Source organism: Nelumbo lutea, chromosome 8 (assembly GCF_056320005.1).
Source record: "Nelumbo lutea isolate HS-2025 chromosome 8, American lotus-T2T, whole genome shotgun sequence".
Classification (NCBI taxonomy): Eukaryota; Viridiplantae; Streptophyta; class Magnoliopsida; order Proteales; family Nelumbonaceae; genus Nelumbo; species Nelumbo lutea.
This window is the reverse complement of record NC_142691.1, coordinates 766466-786890: the sequence shown is the minus strand read 5'-3', so window position 1 is coordinate 786890 and position 20425 is coordinate 766466. Positions and strand designations below refer to the sequence as shown.

The 20425-nt window shown below is 41.8% G+C and overlaps 1 protein-coding gene across 9 annotated transcripts in view; it reads right to left on the bottom strand.

The window, feature by feature from the left end:
* Positions 1-20425, bottom strand: part of LOC148842070 (sec34-like family protein) — a 142021-nt gene that overhangs the window by 11357 nt on the left and 110239 nt on the right. For all 9 annotated transcript variants that reach the window (XR_016103234.1, XR_016103236.1, XR_016103235.1 and 6 more), the window contains one exon: positions 15952-16052. Coding sequence is in view for 6 of the 9 variants with exons in the window: in XM_088957583.1 (XP_088813709.1) it covers positions 15952-16052 (101 nt within the window). In the remaining 3 variants the exon portion in view is untranslated. The remainder of the gene's footprint in view (positions 1-15951; positions 16053-20425) is intronic.

The following is a 20425-nucleotide window of genomic DNA, read 5'->3' as shown; positions in this document are numbered from 1 at the left end:
TTAGGTAGTTCAGTTTACCCACAAGTCGTCGGTATCTGCCAGGGTCTTCAAACACTTCACCCATATCACTGCTTAGCCTGGTATTTGTGTCCATAGGTGTTTCGGTTGGTTTAGCACCCAACAAGCCTGTTTCTTCCAGCAAATCAAGCACATATTTCCTCTAGCACAGATTAATACCATACTTGGATCTTGCTACCTCTATCCCCAAGAAATATTTCAGTTTACCAAGATCCTTTGTTTGAAAATGATCCTGCAGATAAGTCTTCAGCCTGTCAATACCCATGTTATCATTCCCAGTAATAACAATATCATCTACATACACTACCAACAGTATTTTTCCTCCCGGAGAGTCATGACTAAATACATAATGATCAACTTTGCACTGTTTCATACCAAACATCTTTACTACCTCACCATGCTCGAGGAGACTGTTTAAGCCCATATATAGCCTTCCTTAGTCTGCACACCTTACCATCCTCCCCTTGAGCAACAAACCCTGGAGGTTGCTCCATGTAGACCTCCTCGAGTAAGTCACCATGCAAGAAGGCATTCTTGATATCAAGCTGATATAGCGACCAATCATACATGGCTGCAAGAGAGATCACAACACGAACTAACCCTATCTTAGAAACCGGTGAGAAGGTCTCTGTGTAGTCAATACCATAGGTTTGGGAGTACCCTTTTGCAACCAATCGCGCTTTCAGGCGTTCAACACTACCATCAGGCAGATACTTAACCGTATAAACCCATTTACAACCAACAGCTTGCTTCCTAGGAGGAAGAGCGGTGAGGTCCCAAGTATGATTATGATGGAGGGCAGAGAGTTCTTCTTCCATCGCTTGGCACCACCCTGAAGAGGCAAGGGCTTCCAAGACATCCTTAGGGACAACAATTGATGATAACAAGGTGACAAACTGGTGATGGGAGGCAGAAAGGTGAGTAAGTGAAACATAATTAGAAATAGGATGAATGGTGCAAGTACGTTTACCTTTCCGCAAGGCATTGGGGAGATCAAGCTCAGATGCTGAGTGCGGGTCTGGTGCCGGATCTGTCGACGGAGATGTAGCCAGAGGAGTAGTAGCCGATACGCGTGGGCGATGCGTATACACATGATGGATAGGTGGGCGTTCAACAGGTGATGGCACCGGAGGCAAGGGTTTGGTCACGGCTAGAACAAGGGGAAGAGGGTCGGCAACGGGAAGTGGAAGAGGAGGAGGTGATGAGGAGGAAGGAGCATCACTGGACCCCAAAAAGAAAGTAGACTCAAAGAAGGTGACATCTACACACAGAAAGGAACGTCGAGAACTAGGATGGTAACACTGATACCCTTTCTGGGTCCGAGAATAGCCAAGGAAGATGCACTTGAGAGAACGGGCATCGAACTTGTCATTCCCAGGACCCAGATTATGGACGAAGCAGACACACCCAAATACCCTATGCGTAAGAGGAAACAAAGACAAAGCGGGAAACAAGACCGTGAACGGAGAATGACGATCAAGGATGAACGTGGGCATCCGATTAATCAGAAAGCAAGAGGTAAGCACTGCATCACTCCAAAAGAATTTGGGAACATTTACGTGATGGGTTAGGGATCGTGCTGTTTCCAGGAGATGGCGATTCTTTCTCTTACCCACCCCGTTTTGTTGTGGGGTGTAGGTACATGAGGTCTGATGTATAATGCCGTGTTGGTCCAGGTATTCTTGAAATGATGATGATAAATATTCATGGCCATTATCAGAATGGAATACTTTAATGTGAGTACCAAATTGATTACAAATCTCAGCATAAAATTTCTGAAAAATGGTAAACAATTCACTTCTTTCCTTCATTAGATAGAGCCACGTCATCCTAGAAAAATCATCTACAAAAATGACAAAATATCTATATCCATTATATGACATCACTTTATAAGGACCCCAAATATCGGAATGAATTAAAGAAAAAGGACTCGATACACGGTTATCAACCCTAGAACTAAAGGGAGCACTGTTGAGCAAGAGCAAGTGAAGAGAGGAGAGGAGAAGAGAGAAGAGAGGTAAGTCGAGTGACTGAAAGCCCTCCAGAACCTAGGGGCGAAAGAATGATTTATTATTTATACTAGTACAGTCGAACAATATAAACAGAGGAGAAATTACAACAGTACCCTTATGGTACTAAACCTGAAATACATAAACAACTGACAACACTCCCCCTCAAGTTGGAGCATAGATATCAATCATGACCAACTTGTCACAAAGATCATGATGTCTGGAAAGGTTTAAACCCTTTGTAAAGATGTCTGCAAGCTGGTTCTCAAAAGTGACATAGGGGGTACACACTTTGCCTGTGATAACTTTCTCTCTGATAAAATGCTTGTCAACTTCGATGTGCTTTGTTCTATCATGTAGCACTGGATTGGCATCAATGCTTATAGCTGCTTTGTTATCACAAAATAGAGTTATAGGTTTGGTCACTGGGAAACCCAACTCCCCCAACAAATTCTTTATCCACATGCCTTCAGCAACCCCGTGGGCCATATCACGATATTCAGCTTCATCATTGGATCTAGCTACCACATTTTGCTTTTTACTCCTCCATGTAACAAGGTTCCCTCCTATAAAGGTGTAGTAGCCACTGGTAGACTTTCTGCCACTTTGGGATCCAACCCAATCTACATTTGTATAAACTTCAACTTTCAAATGTCCATGTTTTTGAAACAACAAACCAATACCCGGATACTTCTTTAGATATCGAAGGATTCTCTCTGCTACTTCAAGATGAGAAGACTTAGCAGCATGCATGAACTGACTGAGGACACCAACAACATATGCAATGTCTGGGCGAGTCATAGAAAGGTATAACAATCTCCCTACAAGCCTCTAAAACTGTTTCACATCCTTGAGCGATTCACCACAGTTGTCACCTAATTTATGATTGGGGTCAATGGGAGAGTCAACTTGTCCTGAAGTAAATCTAGGACATATTTCCTTTTAGAAATGAAGATACCCTTCTTTGATCGGGCAACTTCAATTCCAAGGAAGTATCTGGCAGGTCTTAGATCCTTCACTTCAAACTGAGTGGCAAGAAAAGGTTTCAATTTCTGAATTTCATTCTCCCAATCACCAGTAACAATTATGTCATCCACATATACAATTAGAGCAGCAATTTTACCTTCTCCTTTTTTCACAAACAGTGTGTGATCTGATTGACATTGCCTGTATCCTTTCTGCTAAACTGCCACATGGAATCTACTGAACCAAGCTCTTGGTGATTGTTTCAGCCCGTACAAGGACTTCTTCAACTTGCACACTTTCTGTTCATTGCCTTGGGCTTGAAAACCAGGAGGTTGAATCATATACACTTCCTCTTCAAGGTCACCATTCAAGAATGCATTCTTGATGTCTAGCTGGTGTAAAACCCAATCCAGATTAGCCGCAAGAGAGAAAATGACTCAAATGGAATTCATCTTGGCAACGGGGGAAAAAGTTTCTGCATAATCAACTCCATACACTTGAGTAAATCCCTTTGCCACTAAGCGAGCTTTATACCTTTCCACTGTTCCATCAGCCTTATGCTTGACTGTGAACACCCATTTACATCCAACTGGAACCTTTCCCTTAGGAAGATCAACAAGTTTCCATGTGCCATTTTTGTGAAGGGCATTAATTTCTTCCCTCATGGCATTTGTCCATTCAGGAACTGAAAGAGCTTCTGCCACATTCTTAGGGATAGGAACACTGTCAATGGAGGTAAGAAAAGCACAGAATGAGGGTGAAATGTTCTCATAGGAGACAAAGTTAGAAATGGGATGTTTAGTGGTGCACAATCTAACACCCTTCCTGTGAGCAATAGGACGGTCAAGATCATTAGCAGTAGACGAATCATTTTCAATAGATTCAAGGACATCATTGGGAGCCAAAATACCTGAGTGAGTATGATCCTCCCCCGAGGAGTCTGGTGGCACTGGAGGTACAGCTTCCGGATTCTCTACAGCTCTTGAATTTGGTTGGCCTTTGCGACGACGAGAAAAAACACGAAAAGGTGTAGGGTCGGGGAGAGAGGGAAGCTGAACCAGTTTCTCCTCATGCCTACACTCCCCCTGAGGAGCAATAGGATAGAAAGCTCATCTTCAAAGAAAGAAACATCCATGGAGACATAGAATTTACGAGAAACAGGATCAAAACAACGGTATCCCTTTTGAGTGAAGGAGTAACCAAGAAATATGCAAGGGATCGCACGAGAATCCAATTTCCCATGGGTGGAAGACAGATTTTGGACAAAACACTGGCAACCAAAGACACGAGGAGGAATAGAAAGAAGGGGAGCCTTAGGAAAGAGAAGTTGATGTGGGGCTTTGTACTCTAACCGATGAGAGAGCATACGATTTATAAGGTAAGTGGAACAAAGAACAGCTTCAAGCCAAAACCGTTTGGGAACATTCATATGAAGTAGTAAACCTCGAGCCACTTCAAGGAGATGTCGGTTCTTCCATTCGGCCACACCATTTTGTTGTGGTGTGTGGGCACAAGAGCTACGATGAAGGGAACCATGCGAAGCAAAAAATTCCGTGAGGTCACTATGAAAAAATTCCTTTGCATTGTCTGATTGGAAAATTTGGATTTCAGTTTGAAATTGAGTGAAGACCATCCACTGGAAATCTTGAATGATTTTTGGTACTTCTTCCCTAGTTCGCATCGGGTATACCCAAGTATATCTAAAATAATCATCAATGAGGGTAATGAAATACTTGTAGCCACTCTCAGATGGTAAAGTAACAGGGCCCCACACATCAGAATGAATAATGTGAAACGGAGATTTAGATTTACTATTTCTTTGAAGAAAATGAGTTCTATAATGCTTACTCAATTGACACGTTTGACAAGAAAAATCAGAAACAGACATTGACTTAAACAATTTTGGGAATACAACCTTCAAAGACTCAAAAGACAAATGACCAAGACGACAATGCCACAAATAGACTTTTTTCTTACAGGACTGACTCATAGACTGACTCATAGACTCTGTAACATGAAGACCAGCCTTATTCTCCAGCATGTAAAGTCCATCAGCAATACGACCCCTACCAATCGTCCTCCCCGAGGCCAGATCCTGAATCACACAATGAGAAGGTAAAAAAGTCACTGAGCAATTCAACGAATTAGTAACACTACTAACAGAGAACAAATTAATGGGAAAATTTGGAACATGAAGAACATCAGAAAGGGTAAGGCCATGAGGAAGAGAGAGAGTTCCTTGACCAGCTATGGAAGAGTATGATCCATCGGCTAGTCTCACTTTGTCTCTTCCAGAAAGAGGGTGATAGGTTTGAAAGTAAGAGGACGTACCAGTCATATGTTTTGATGCTCTAGAATCAATGATCCATGGAGAGTCAGGGGTGTGAGAAGCAACATGGAAAGCAGTGGCAGGGTTACCTGACGTAGATGCAAATGAGGTTGAGGGAGGAGTATCCATCTGACAAATTGCTCTACCATAGAGCTCTAAATGGTCACGGAAGGAATTCATAATGTCCTCCCTCGGGTTAGGTCCAGTGAGATGTGTCTGAGTCACAGTAGAAATTGGGGGCTGATTCTCCCGAGTAACCATGTTGGTCATGTGATGTTTCTTTGTACTTTGCTATCCGTACTTCTTATTCACCTCTAAACCTTGCTTCTTAGTCAGATCTTGAGCCCATTTTGGTTTCCTATGAAGATCCCAACAGGTATCTTTGGTGTGTCGGGGTTTCTGGCAATGAGTGCACCACAATTTTTCCTTATCTATTGTTTTTTTTCTAGAGATCTCCTTTCCGGGAAGAAGATCCCACACCAGTAGATACACCTCATTTTGCAACTAACACAACAGCATCCCCACCAGGGCTGTTCATCAAATTTCTCATGCTTTCTTCAGATTTTACAAGAGCATAGACTTCCTGAACAGAAGGGAGATCCTTAGAGCTGAGAATCTGAACCCTGATAGATTCATACATAGGATTCAGACCATATAAGAATGCAAACACCCTTTGCTGGGAGACAAGCCGTTTGTACTTCTTAGCATCCTCATCACACTTCCAATCCACACTCTGGTAGTGATCCAACTCCTTCCAAACAGATGTTAAGTCAGAGTAATAGACCGATAAACACCTATCCCTCTGTCTACAAGTAGAAGATGCTGCCTGCAGTTGATAAATTTTGGCATAGTGTCGCAATTCTGAATATGTAGACTTTGCTTGTTCCTAGATTTCATTCGCTATTTCAGCCCACATGAAATTCTTCCTGATTTGAGGTTGCATGGAAACCAAGAGCCAGGACATAACAATACTGTTCTCCTGATTCCATCTATCATATTCAGCACTCCCGGAGGATGGTTCTTTTATCCTCCCATTAATATAGCCTATTTTCCCCCTTGCAGTGATGTATAATTTGATCCCTCTTGACTACTCCAGGTAATTTAAACCATCAAGAGGGACAACAGCCATGGGAAAGGATAGGTCACCTCCACCCATTCCATTCAGCATTGAGGAAACTCCAGATGTGGCTGAATCTTCACTGCCCATGATATCTGAATAAAAAGTTGAAACAACAACCAAAAAGGTACAGCCGTACAAGACTATTTCAGAGATAGGTCCTTCTGACCACTGGTTTCACTGAGAACAAAAGAAAGAGCACTACTGTTGTAGTACAAGAACAGGTCCTTCTGACCTACAGTTTCACTGAGAACAAACAACAAACTGAACACTGCTGTTGCAGTACTGAAACAGGTCCTTCTGACCTACGGTTTCACAGAAACAAGTCTGCACACTGCTGTTGCAGTACAAGAACAGGTCTGAATGACCTACTTAGTAGGGCTGATAGCTAACCAGTCAAGGAGATCACTAGGGTAGCCGAACAATCAATTGATAAGATTAATGTTGAGCAGACAATTAGTCGGCTAAAACAGACCATCAACAGTCCACAAAACCCACAACAAAAAAGTTTGAATACAGTTTCTGTGTTAAGGAATACAATCGCTTAACAATAGGGCAGCCGAACAGTTCATCAGTCGAACAGACAACAGTAGGGTAGCCGAGCAGTCATCAAACAGTTCAGCAAACAATAGGCATCCGAACAAACAAGGATGATAGTCCACAAACAATAGGCATCAAACAGTAGGCATCAAACAGTTCATCAGTTCATCAGTCGAACAGACAATGGTAGGGTAGCCGAACAGTCATCAAACAGTTCAGCAAACAATAGGCATCCGAACAGACAAGGATGATAGTACCTCTTTTAGTTTCAGATGATAGTCTCCCTTATGGTAAACCAGAACTCCTTGATTGTAAACCAGAGCTCCTTCTACGAATCCTCAAACAATAGGCAGCCAAACAAAAGATGAGCAATTTTCTGAAGACGGAACACCCTCTACGAACTGCAAACAATAGTCTCTCTACAATCGAGCAGACAGGAGGAGCAATTTCTGGGCTGGAAGACGAAAAGACTCTGTAACTTCTGGGTTGAACTGACTTCACCAGATCAGGAGTTCGATTGGAGACAGCACTGGATGCAACAATAGTTAGCTTGACACCACCCTTCAGGCCTGGAAAACTTTCTCTGAGACCATGTTGAGCAAGAGCAAGTGAAGAGAGGAGAGGAGAAGAGAGAAGAGAGGTGAGTCGAGTGACTGAAAGCCCTCCATAACCTAGGGGGCGAAAGAATGATTTATTATTTATACTAGTACAGTCGAACAATATAAACAGAGGAGAAATTACAACAGTACCCTTATGGTACCAAACCTGAAATACATAAACAACTGACAACAAACACGATGGTGTTTCCCAAACTGACACGACTCGCAATCCAAAACAGAAAGTTGACTCAAAGACGGAACCAAAGACTTCAAAACTTTTAACGACGGATGACCAAATTGACAATGTCATTGAAGAGGAGAAAGGGACCACTGGAGAGCTGTTGAAGTTCTGCCACCACCATCAAGATAATACAATCCACCAACTTCATGCCCTCCACCCCGTCTTGAGATCCTGAAAAACACACATAGAGGGATAAAAGGTAATGGAGCAGTTAAGTGATTTGGTCAGCTTACTAACAAACATAAGATTAAAAGGCAATTTAGGAACATACAAAACTGAGGAGAGGGATACGGGGTTTAGGTCAACATTACCAACACCACAAATTGAGGATGTGGAACCATTAGCAAGGGTGACAGATTGTGATGTTGAGCAATGAGATAAGGAAGAAAACACACCTGGAGTTCTAGTCATGTGATCGGAGGCTCCAGAGCCAATGATCCAGGGATTAGGCGTGGATGCCAGACAAGCCATACCTGAGTGAGTGAAAGTCGCCGTGTTCTGTTGTGATTGGATAAGCCTCTCATATTCATCAGGGGGAACACTCACCATCTCCTTCACGGGACCATCTGTGGATGTAGGAGGTATCTGATCAGATGAATGATTCTCCTGTCTAAAGCTAGAACTAGAGTCACTAGTCGCGGCATGATTGGCCCAGGTTGAGGGTGGACCATGTAGATCATAACAATAGTTAATGGTATGTCCTTCCATACCACAATGAGTGCACTTCCTCGGGCCTGAGCCACGTCCTCTACCACGGGCTCCCCCTGAATCTCTACCCCAGTACAACCACCACCACGATTATAAGTAGGCCCACCATTGCCACTTCGGCCATACACAGGACCACTACTACCACCACAGCCAGACTGAGCTCCCCGAGCTCCACCTCTAGCACCACGGCCTCTCGATACAGCAAAGGCAGATCTATCGGAGATATTAGAGTTCTCAGCAGATCCGAGAGAAATCCTCTTGAGTCGAGCAAATACCTCTTCTAAAGAGGGGAGAGCTGATCCTCCTAAAATCTGAGCCCGTACTGGTTCATATTCAGACTTCAGTCCCACCAGAAATCTAGTCACATCAAGCTGGTCTCTCTGTTGTTGCTGAATCTTGACATCAGAAGTGAGAGGGTGATAGACATTCAACTTATTACATATGTTTTTCATGCTGGCATAGTACTCCTCAAGACTCTGATTGCCCTATTGCAGATTAAAGTACTCCTAATACAGCTGATACACTCTGGTTGTATTGTCCTGTCCTGAATGCAATTTCTTCGCATGGTCCCACACATCTTTGGCAGTGTCAAGAAACATGAAGTTTACACTAATCCTGGGTTCCATACTATTCCACAACCGTGTGATGATCTGAGCATCCTCTTGCTCCCAATCTTCATACTCATGAGAGTCAATGGAGGGTTTCTCCTCTCTTATGTGTTTTAGCTTCTTCTTTGCCTTCAGAAAGACTTCGATGGATTTAGCCCAAGGCACATAATTCTCTCAATTTAGTTTAATGGAGGTCATCTGAACATTCAGGTAGTCTGTAGGCACCATCACATTAGGTTTACAATCACTGTTATCTCCCATTCTGTTATCACCGATTCTGCACACTTGCTGAATTCTATTACCACTGAATTCTGCACACTGCACACAACTAGATCACACTCGTCACACTGATTTCAGCACTTGTTGTTGCTGTAAAGTGTGCTCTTTACACCACAAACCCTACTCCTACGGCTACTTGAAATCTCACCACTATATGATCACAACTCTTCCTTCGAAATACACAAAAGCAGCATAAACCCTAGCATGCTACTGTCTGAAACCCCAACACATGATCTGAAACACATCCTATTTGATCCATAACAGATATCATGCACAAAAATCTCTTACCTTATCACTTAAGGAACAACGACACGAGCAGGAAATCAGTCCCCACAAGACAGCCACTGCACCACACAGATCGGCCCTCTATTCTTCATCGATTAGGGGAGGGCGATCTTAGAAACCACAACAACCGACCACACAAGACCCAACTGGAGGCATAGAAACCTCCAAGGGAAGAGGGCGATCACTCCTTTTCAGCCCTTTCCCTTATCTCCAATTGAATGTAGAAAAATCAGGAGAAACCCTAGATAGGGTGCATAGAGAATAGAAATCTAGGCAGACAGAAATCTAGGCAGATTCAAGTGGCTCTGATACCATATTATGATTCGGCCTGCCTTGGAGTTCAATTTGTCTGAGATCGATTATGTAGAAAGAGGTAGAAAGATGGAAGAAAGAGAAAGAGAAAGTAGAAAGTCTGGTTCGAACTGGAAGTCTAAAGAACATAACTCCCATTCGGCCAGACAATGCTTTTTATTATTAAAATAATTGATAAGACATATGTGTCCTTATTTAAGGAAGGAGCACTAGTTCTAACACAACATTACAGATCAGCAACCTTAATTTGGGTATAAGGACAAAAATACCCCTACACTAACAGAGGGTGATAGGTTCTCAGAAATTATCATCAGCTGTCCATCTGCTGTTCGGCTTCCCTGATGTTCGACTGAAACTTTCAGAAGTTATCATTTGATGTTCATCTGTTGTTCGGCTGCCCTGGTGCTCGACTGAAGTAACCTCCTTTTTTTTACTTTATTCTCATTGACTGTTCGGCTGCCCTGATGTTTGACTGAAGTAACCCTTTTTTTTACTTTGTTCTCATTGACTGTTCGGCTGCCCTGATGTTGGACCTGTTCCAGGTCTACCGATTAGATGTGTGGTGACCTTCACCACTTCCTTTCCTTTCTGTTGTGGGGTTGTTTGATCCCTGTGCAACCGTAGGTCATAAGGACCTGTTTATGTGCTGCAACAACAATTTTGTTTTTGGAACCCTGTGAAACCGTAGGTCATAAGGACCTTGTTTGTGTGCTGCAACAACAGATTTTTTTTTTTTGGTGGACTAAAGGTCTGGAAGTGGCTGGTACCTTCTGTAATAACTCTTTGAGGCTGTGTTCCTTTTTTTTGGGTGTTGTTTTTAAATTTGAAATCATGAGTGGTGAAGATTCTGCTACATCTGGAGTTTCCTCAATGCTGAATGGAATGAGTGGGGGTGTAGACCTATCCTTTCCCATGGATGTTGTCCCTCTTGATGGTTTAAATTACTTAGAGTGGTCAAGAGGGATCAAGCTGTACATCACTGCAAGGGGGAAGATAGGTTATATTAATGGGAGAATTAAAGAACCACACTCTGGGAGTGCTGAATATGATAGATGGAATCAAGAAAACAGCATAGTTATGTCTTGGCTCTTAGTCTCTATGCAAACTCAAATAAGGAAGAATTTCATGTGGGCTGAAACGACAAATGAGATCTGGGAACAAGAAAAATCTACAAACTCAGAACTGCGACACTATGCAAAGATCTATCAACTACAGGCAGAGTCGTCTACTTGTAAACATTGGGAGAGGTGTCTATCAGTATATTACTCTGACTTGACTTCTGTCTGGAAGGAGTTGGACCATTATCAGAGTGTGGACAGGAAATGTGACGAGGATGCAAAACTGTACAAGAAACTTGTCTCCCAACAGAGAGTCTTTGCCTTCCTACATGGTTTGAACCCTATGTATGAATCTATCAGAGTCCAGATTCTCAGTTCTAAGGATCTTCCATCGGTTCAGGAAGTTTATGCTCTGGTACAATCTGAAGATAGCAGAAGGAATTTGAGGAACAGCCCTGGTGGAGATGCAGTTGTGTTGGCAGCAAAAGGGGGTGTCTCTACCAGGGTGGGAAATTCTTCCACGGAAGGAGATCTCTAGAAAAAAATGGAAGATAAAGAAAAATTGTGGTGTACTCATTACCAGAAACCCTGACACACCAGAGATACATGCTGGGATCTTCATGGGAAACCGAAATGGGCTCGAGATCTGAATAAGAAGCAAAGATCATATGCGAATAAAAGGTCAGGACATCAAGGTACAAAGAAACACACTATGGCCAACATGGCTACTCAAGAGAATCAGCCCCCCATCCATACTGTGACTCAAACACATTCCTCAGGATCTGACCCAAGGGAGGATATTATGAATTCCTTTCGTGACCATTTAGAGCTCTATGGTAGAGCAATTCGTCAGATGGATGCTCCTCCCTCAACCTCATTCGCATCTACATCAGGTAACTCTGCTACAGATTTCCATGTTGCTTCTCATAACCTTGACTCTCCCTGGATCATTGATTCTGGAGCGTCAAAACACATGATTGGTATGTCCTCTTACTTTCAAACCTATCACCTTCTTTCTAGAAGAGACAAGGTGAGACTAGCTGATGGATCATACACTTCCATAGCTGGTCAAGGAACCATCTCTCTTCCCCTTGGGCTTACCCTCTCTGATGTTCTACATGTTCCAAAATTTCTCATTAATTTGTTCTCTGTTACTAGTGTTACTAATTCCTTAAACTGCTCAGTGACCTTTTTCCCTTACTGTGTGATCCAAGATCTGGCCTCGGGGAGGACGATTGGTACAGGACGTATGGTTGATGGACTTTACATGCTGGAGAATAAGGCTGGTCTTCATGTTACAGAGTCTATGAGTCAGTCTTGTAAGAGTCAAGTTTATTTATGGCATTGTCGCCTTGGTCATTTGTCTTTTGAGTCTTTAAAAGTTGTGTTTCCAGAACCGTTTAAGTCAGTGTCCGTTTCAGATTTCTCTTGTCAAACGTGTCAATTGAGTAAACATTGTAGAACTCATTTTCTTCCAAAAAATAGTAAATCTGAATTTCCATTTCACATTGTTCATTCGATTGTGTGGGGCCCTGTTACTTTACCATCTGAGAGTGGTTACAAGTATTTTATTACCCTCATTGATGATTATTCTAGATATATTTGGGTATATCCCATGCGAACCAGGGAGGAAGTACCAAAAATTATCCAAGATTTTCAGCTGATGGTCTTCACTCAATTTCAAACTGAAATCCAAATCTTTCAGTCAGATAATGCGAAAGAGTATTTTCATAGTGATCTCTTGTGCCCGAACACCACAACAAAATGGTGTTGCTGAACGAAAGAACTGACATCTCCTTGAAGTGGCTCGGGGTTTACTACTCCATATGAATGTCCCCAAACATTTTTGGCTTGAGGTTGTTCTTTGTTCTACCTACCTCATTAACAGTATGCCCTCTCGGTGGTTAGAGTACAAAGCCCCACATCAGCTTCTCTTCCCTAAGGCCCCCCTTCTTCTCATTCCTCCTCGTGTATTTGGTTGTCGATGCTTTGTCCAAAATCTGTCTCCCACTCATGGGAAATTGTATTCTCGTGCTACTCCTTGCATATTCTTGGGGTACTCCTTCACTCAGAAGGGATACCGTTGTTTTGATCCTGTTTCTCGGAAATTTTATGTTTCCATTGATGTCTTTTTCTTTGAGGATGAGCCTTTCTTTTCTGTTTCTCCTCAGGGGGAGTGTAGACATGAGGAGAAACTAGTTCGGCTCCCTCCTCTTCCTGATCCTCCGCCTTTTCGGGTCTTCTTCCGTCGTCGCAAAGGCCAACCAAATTCAAGAGCTGTGGAGAATCTAGAAGTTGTACCTCCAGTGCCATCAAACTCCTCGGGGGTGGATCATACTCACTCAGGTAACATGGCTCCCAATGATGTCCCTGATTCTATTGCAATTGATACCTCTATTGCTAATGACCTTGACCTTCCTATTGCTCATAGGAAAGGTGTTAGATTGTGCACCACTAAACACCCCATTTCCAACTTTGTTTCCTATGAGAACATTTCACCCTCTTTTCGTGCTTTTCTTACTTCTATTAACAATGTCCCTATCCCCAAGAATGTGGCAGAAGCTCTTTCAGTACCTGAATGGATAGATGCCATGAAGGAAGAAATTAATGCCCTTCATAAAAATGGCACATGGGGACTTGTAGATCTTCCTAAGGGAAAGGATCCAGTTGGATGTAAATGGGTGTTCACCATCAAACATAGGGCTGATGGCACGATGGAGAGGTATAAAGCTTGTTTAGGGGCAAAGCGGTTTACACAAGTGTACGGAGTTGATTATGCAAAAACTTTTGCTCCTGTTGCCAAGATGAACTCCATTAGAGTTCTATTCTCTCTTGCTGCTAACCTGGATTGGGATCTACATCAGCTTGATATCAAGAATGCATTCTTGAATGGTGATCTTGAAGAGGAAGTTTACATGATACAACCCCTTGGTTTCCAAGCTCAAGGAAATATGTCCTAGATTTACTTCAGGACACTGGAAATATGTCCTAGTTTTATATAAGCCTGAATGGCGGGATGCTATGATGACTAAACTAGATGCTTTGCATAAGAACCATACCTGGGACATTGTGGACTTGCCTGAGGGGAAGGAGAGAGTTGGTTGTAAATGGGTATTCACTATCAAGTATTACTCTAGATGACTTCATCCAAGGAGATTTGGGATAGTGTTATAGAGGTAATGCTGACTTATGTGAGGCTGCATAGAGTTGACTAACCACCATCCAATTACTGTATAGTTCTCCAACATCCATTTTTCATATGTGGGATTAGTGTCTTCCGGTTTCTTCTTATTGCCTGTAAGATACCCTAGTTTACCTCTACTACAAACATAAATCCTTATAGATTTTGCCCAAGCCAAGTAATTTGTTCCATCAAGTTTAATTGTGGTCACACCAGTCAAAAAGGAATCCATTGGACCAACCCTGGACATTGGAATCTGCTTCAACTCACTTCCAGATTGCTCCATTGACCAAATGAAAATCAAAAAACAAGAATTTTAGTCTATATGGACCTAATTGGGGTCAGTCCAGTACCTACAAGTCCCAAAATTAGGGTTTCACTGTACTCGGCTCCGTGGGAGAATAGGGAGAAGAGTCAACCACACATACCAGAGCTTCTCAAACTCTTTCCAACCTCAACAGCCCTCTTTTGGAGATCAAAAGGAACTCCCCAAGCACTGAGTGCCACACCCAAAGAGTCTTCTTACCCTGTAACTGTAAACTCTCTAGTCAGCTAAGGTTTTGGGCAAAAATCAGCAACCTCACTTTCTTGGCAATGTATGGCCAGATTCTAACTCTCCAAACCCTCTACCAACTAGGCACAAAAGTTCTCTGAACAATCAGCAACTCATCTCTCCATACACTCTTCTAATCGAAGGATGTATGGGGAAAAAAAGGAAAAGAGGAAGGAAGGAAGAGGTGCTCTGATACCAAGATGTGATTCAGTCCTCCAAATCTGAGATTAGTTTCTGAATAACAGCAACAAAAAGAAAAGAAAAAAGGGGAAAACAGTAGGAGAAAGAAGGAGGTTGAGAAGAAGAAGAGGAAGAAGAAGAGAGTTCGATGGTTATCTCTCTCCTCTAACTAATCTTTTATTAATCAGACTTAATCAAGGTTAATTACAATCCTGCCCTTAAGTGGGTGGCCAGCTCATCAATAACTTAAAAGAAAAATAAAAAGAAGCTAGCAGGCCCATTAATGCATAAGTAATAAAATGAACACTACTTAACAAGAGAACAAGCACTAGGGCCTATTTGGCCCAGTCTCTCTACAGAGCCCAAATTGGTTGTCCTTCATCCATTTTAAGGGATGTCTGCTTCAGCCTCTTTGAATGGCTTATCTGGAGCACTTCAAAACAGCTGAACAAGCTTACTTCAGCTCAGCCATTCCATATGGGCCGCTAAAAACGTGCATGTATGCAATGTTTGCATTTTACAAATTTAGAGAATGCAGTGGAGAGTACTTTCTGCCCAAAAGGGACCATTGCCTGGTGCAGTTCAAATTATAAAATATTAAGAAACTTTTCTAATATGAAAGTCCATGTTTGATATCCTTCACAAAATAATGAAACTTATTTTAGTTACTAAGTTTAGAAGATTTGGTCTCTAGTCACCATTGTCTAGTTCTCAAGTTCCTAGGTGAGCTTTGATATATTTGCTCAAGTATTTGAGTTCTCAGTGGTTTAGGCAAACCCAGCAAACCTTTTAATTATATTTATTTATTTCATTTCCCTTTCTTTGTATCTTTTTTCATTTTTAATGGTTAGGGATGTCTTAGGAAATAAACCTCATAATTGTAATTGCAATAAAGTTAACATCTTAGCCTTTAGAATTGATATGAAGATTAAACTGCGCACGCCCTTCATAGTCAGTATGTAACCTACTTGATTGGTTTGAAAAGAATTATTCGTGTAGATGGATTCTGCAGATAAAGTTTCATCTTTGCCATCACTGTAGGCAACTCTTGCTGAATACTGGCACCAACCTGCTCCAACAATGTATATGATGTTGGTCAGTTTAAACTGAATGTAACTTGGACACCAAATAGAAAAGGCATGAACAAGAAATAAATTGTCAATAGGCATGAACAAGTCCATAAATTGGAATGGTGTAGCATGTACGAGAAAGACCAAAAACATCATCAATGAGAAAGAATAATTTAGTGCAAGTATAGAACTGACAAAGTGAAAAAAGATTTGAATCTCAATTCTTTAACAGAAAATATGGCACTAAATCAACTGCAAATGCAGGGAAGGGTTCATGCATCTCAAATAAGATTCAGATGATGATGATGGTTAATATGAGCTTTAAGAAATGTGCGAATACACATCATCATAATTCTATTGATTATGTCCAGTTTGCATGTCTTGCATATAATTTTGAATTTTTTAATTAAAAAGAAATTTATAAAAGGAAAAAAGAGAATACAAAAGAAATGGTGACAAGCTATCACCCACAAGAGGAGAAAAGCCTCAGAAGCAACCAATAACAAACTCTTACCAAAACAAGATACTTTATCCCCTTCCACACTTTTTCTTCATATTCTGAAGCAAATTGGTGTTCTGCATATCCAAACTAATAGGGATGATAAGAGTCTCCCCCACCAAAGCTTTCTGAAAACGCTTTCAACTTCAGCCCATTTCTTTTATAAACTTTGAACTTCCTTAAAGTTTTTTGTGGGACCTGCCCCAACCAAACCAAACTTCGACCATGGGAAGACTTTAGTAACGTGGACGATATGCATCTTACCAGAAGCACGAGACTTCTTAGGAACCACCTCAACGACATCAGCCTCACTTCTCTCCTCAATTTTGAATTTTTTAATTAAAAAGAAATTTATAAAAGGAAAAAAGAGAATACAAAAGAAATGGTGACAAGCTATCACCCACAAGAGGAGAAAAGCCTCAGAAGCAACCAATAACAAACTCTTACCAAAACAAGCTACCTTATCCCCTTCCACACTTTTTCTTCATATTCTGAAGCAAATTGGTGTTCTGCATATCCAAACTAATAGGGATGATAAGAGTCTCCCCCACCAAAGCTTTCTGAAAACGCTTTCAACTTCATCCCATTTCTTTTATAAACTTTGAACTTCCTTAAAGTTTTTTGTGGGACCTGCCCCAACCAAACCAAACTTCGACCATGGGAAGACTTTAGTAACGTGGACGATATGCATCTTACCAGAAGCACGAGACTTCTTAGGAACCACCTCAACGACATCAGCCTCACTTCTCTCCTCAATTTTCCTCTTGCGATCCAGATCAACTCCTAACTTACCCAACCACCACTTCCTCTAAAGATAGAAGAACAACAGATGGACAGTCTTCCTAAATAGCCATTTTCTGCTCTGACATAGCCTCCCTCTATAGCATCTTCAGCTTCTTTCACTTTCAGATGAGTTTCAACTTCTTCCTCATGGTCCTCTTTTCTGCCCCCAACCCTGACTCTATAGTCTACCCCTTCAACTTCTTCCTTTGTACTTCTCGAATGTGACTCCACCAGAGCAAGAACTCTTTCTTGAAATGGCAGACCACCACCCTTTTGAAAGATTGAGGCGGTGTTTGGGAGTGTGGTGAAACCACAATATATTGGGTTTCAAACCACACCACACCACACCTCATTCAGCCGTTCAGCTTTGGAGTGTTGTGGTTCGAACACACCATATCATGGTGTGTTCCTCGCCACGCCCAAAATATCAGCCACAGGTTTTTCTCATGGTCTCAACCACACCACAAGGCACTATAGCCCCAATGCTGGTTACGGTCTTTGAAGGCTCATTATTAATATTTTAAATCCAGGCATTGTGCCTAGCAACCTCAATACCCAATAAGTATCGTAGCTCTCCCAGATCTTTCACCTCAAACTCTTGATGGAGTTGTTAAAGAGACTCAATCTCACTGTTGTCATTCCCTGTCACTACAATATCATCCACATATACAACAAGCAAAGTCAAGGAAGAGTCCACTCTTTTAATGAACAATGTATGGTCTGACTGGGCCTGTACATAGCCGAATTTTTCAAGGGCTTGTTTGAATCTATCAAACCAAGCTCTAGGGGACTGCTTTAGTCCATACAAGGCTTTATTCAACCGGCAAACCTTCTTACCTGTCTCTGCATCATAAAATCCAGGAGGTAACTGGGTTAAAGTATTCTTTCGCATTATCGGATATGAAGATTTTGATTTTGACCCCAAACTGGGTTAAAATCATCTGATGAAAGATCTGGGTTAGAGCATGAACCTCATATGGGGAGCGCATAAGGTAAACCCAAGAAAAACGGGTATAATCATCAACAAACAACAAGAAATATCTGTACCCCCCCATAGAAGGGATGTGATACGGGCCCCAAACATCGGTGTGCACAACATCAAAAGAATTACTACTTCTTTTATTACTCAAGGAATAAGATGTTCTACAATGCTTTGCAAGCTCACAACTCTCACATCTCAAATTTGACATCTGAACTGACTCAAACAAATTTGGAAACAAACTCTTCAAAGACCGAAAGGATAAATGACCTAAACGATTATGCCTGTTAGAATGCGCGAGTCAAGGGTATTTTGGTCATTCTTGTGTATCTTATTGAAAGTGAAATGTCTATTGTATCTGAGTTTAAGTTATGTGTCCCATCTTCTATGAGGGACAAAATTGTCTTTCTTGTAACTCAAGTTTTTCATGAATAAAAGTCAAGTGGGTCGGCTAGGAGTGTGACTTTTGAACATCCTCTCTTCTAGTTTGGCCGAACACTCTTCTCCTCTCCTTCTTTCTCTTTTCTTTCTTCTTTCTTCTTCTCTACTTTGACCTATAAACAACTAGGGTTTATTCGCATGGTATCAGAGCATTAAGGTCTGGTGTTCGTTTTCTTGCTGTTGTCTTCTTCCTGGGTTCGCCGCCAGCTTCATAGTAGGTTTCATCATCCTACAGCTGATCTGATTGAAGACTCGATAAAGGGCTAAAAAGGAGTTGTCGTTTTGAGGGCCTGGAGATGAGAATGCCTCTGGCCGGTGCTGTGGTGGTCGTTGAAGTGGTATACTAGACCCTCTACTCAGTGTACGAAGAGGGCTGGTCGTATACAGATATGGACACTGCTGTCGTGTGTTCAAAAATGGACTGTGAATGCTGATTTTTTTTTGTGCTTCGAAAGTTAGTTGTTGTGGTGCTGGGTGAAACTGATACACATATCAGTCATGTCTTTTTTTTCTTGTGTTTTCTTGCTCACATGTGTGCTGAAAGAAGAGTGGTAGACTGCTGATGTCCACGACAGCAGCAGTGTGGTGTTGATTGTGTTGTGGTGGCTGACATATCTATGCTTTTAAATGCTTAAAAGTGAACCCCTAGACCTTGTGTGTAATCAGTTCTGCAGTATGCAGAACAAGTGTTCGATGAAATGACTGAGTAATTTCAGTAGTGGTGTGTTGGTGGTAAATGGTCCTGCAGTGTGCAGACCAAGTGTTTGATGTGTTGACTGAATGATTTCAGCTTTAGAGTGTAGTGTGTAATGTGTAGTTGAAGAAAGTGGGTTGGTGGTAGTGTAAGTGAGATAAGTCTTGTGACAAGTGTGAGATTGTGGTGTATATTCAGAGGAGACATAATTGAGATGGCTTCAACTGTAGTTGGGAATCACAACAAAACAGGCATCATGCTCTCTTCAGATTATCTAAGTGTTCAAATGACATCCATCAAGTTGAATGGTGAGAACTATGTACCATGGGCAAAATCTGTGGAGGTGTTCTTGAAGGCCAAGAGGAAAGTAAAACATGTGAGGGAGGAGAAACCTCCCTCTAATACTCCTAGGTTCAGTGATTGGGAACAAGATGATGCACAGATAATGACATGGCTTTGGAACAGCATGGAACCAAAAATTAGTGTGAACTTCATGTTCCTAGATACAGCCAAAGAGATTTGGGCTCATGCTAAAAAGTTGTACTCTGGACAAGACAACATAACTAGGGTATATCAGTTATACCAAGAGTACTTCAATTTGAAGCAAGGAAGTCAAAGGTTAGAAGAGTACTATGCAAGTTTGAGAAACATCCGCAATGAGCTAAATGTGTATCACCCTCTAACATCAGATGTCCAGATCCAACAACAACAACGTGAACAGCTTGATGTGACTAGGTTTCTTGTGGGCTTGAAGGCTGAGTATGAGCCTATCAGAGCACAGATATTGGGGGGATCAGCTCTCCCCTCACTTGAAGAAGTTTTTACCCATCTTAAGAGGACATCCATTGAGCCAGTGGAACATTCTTCCTTCTTTGATAGATCAGGTTTGGTAGTGACTAAAGGGAGTAGTCGTGGAAGTAGAAGTGGTGGTGGCAGCAGTGGTCCTCCAAGCAACTGTGGTGGACACATGTTTAAC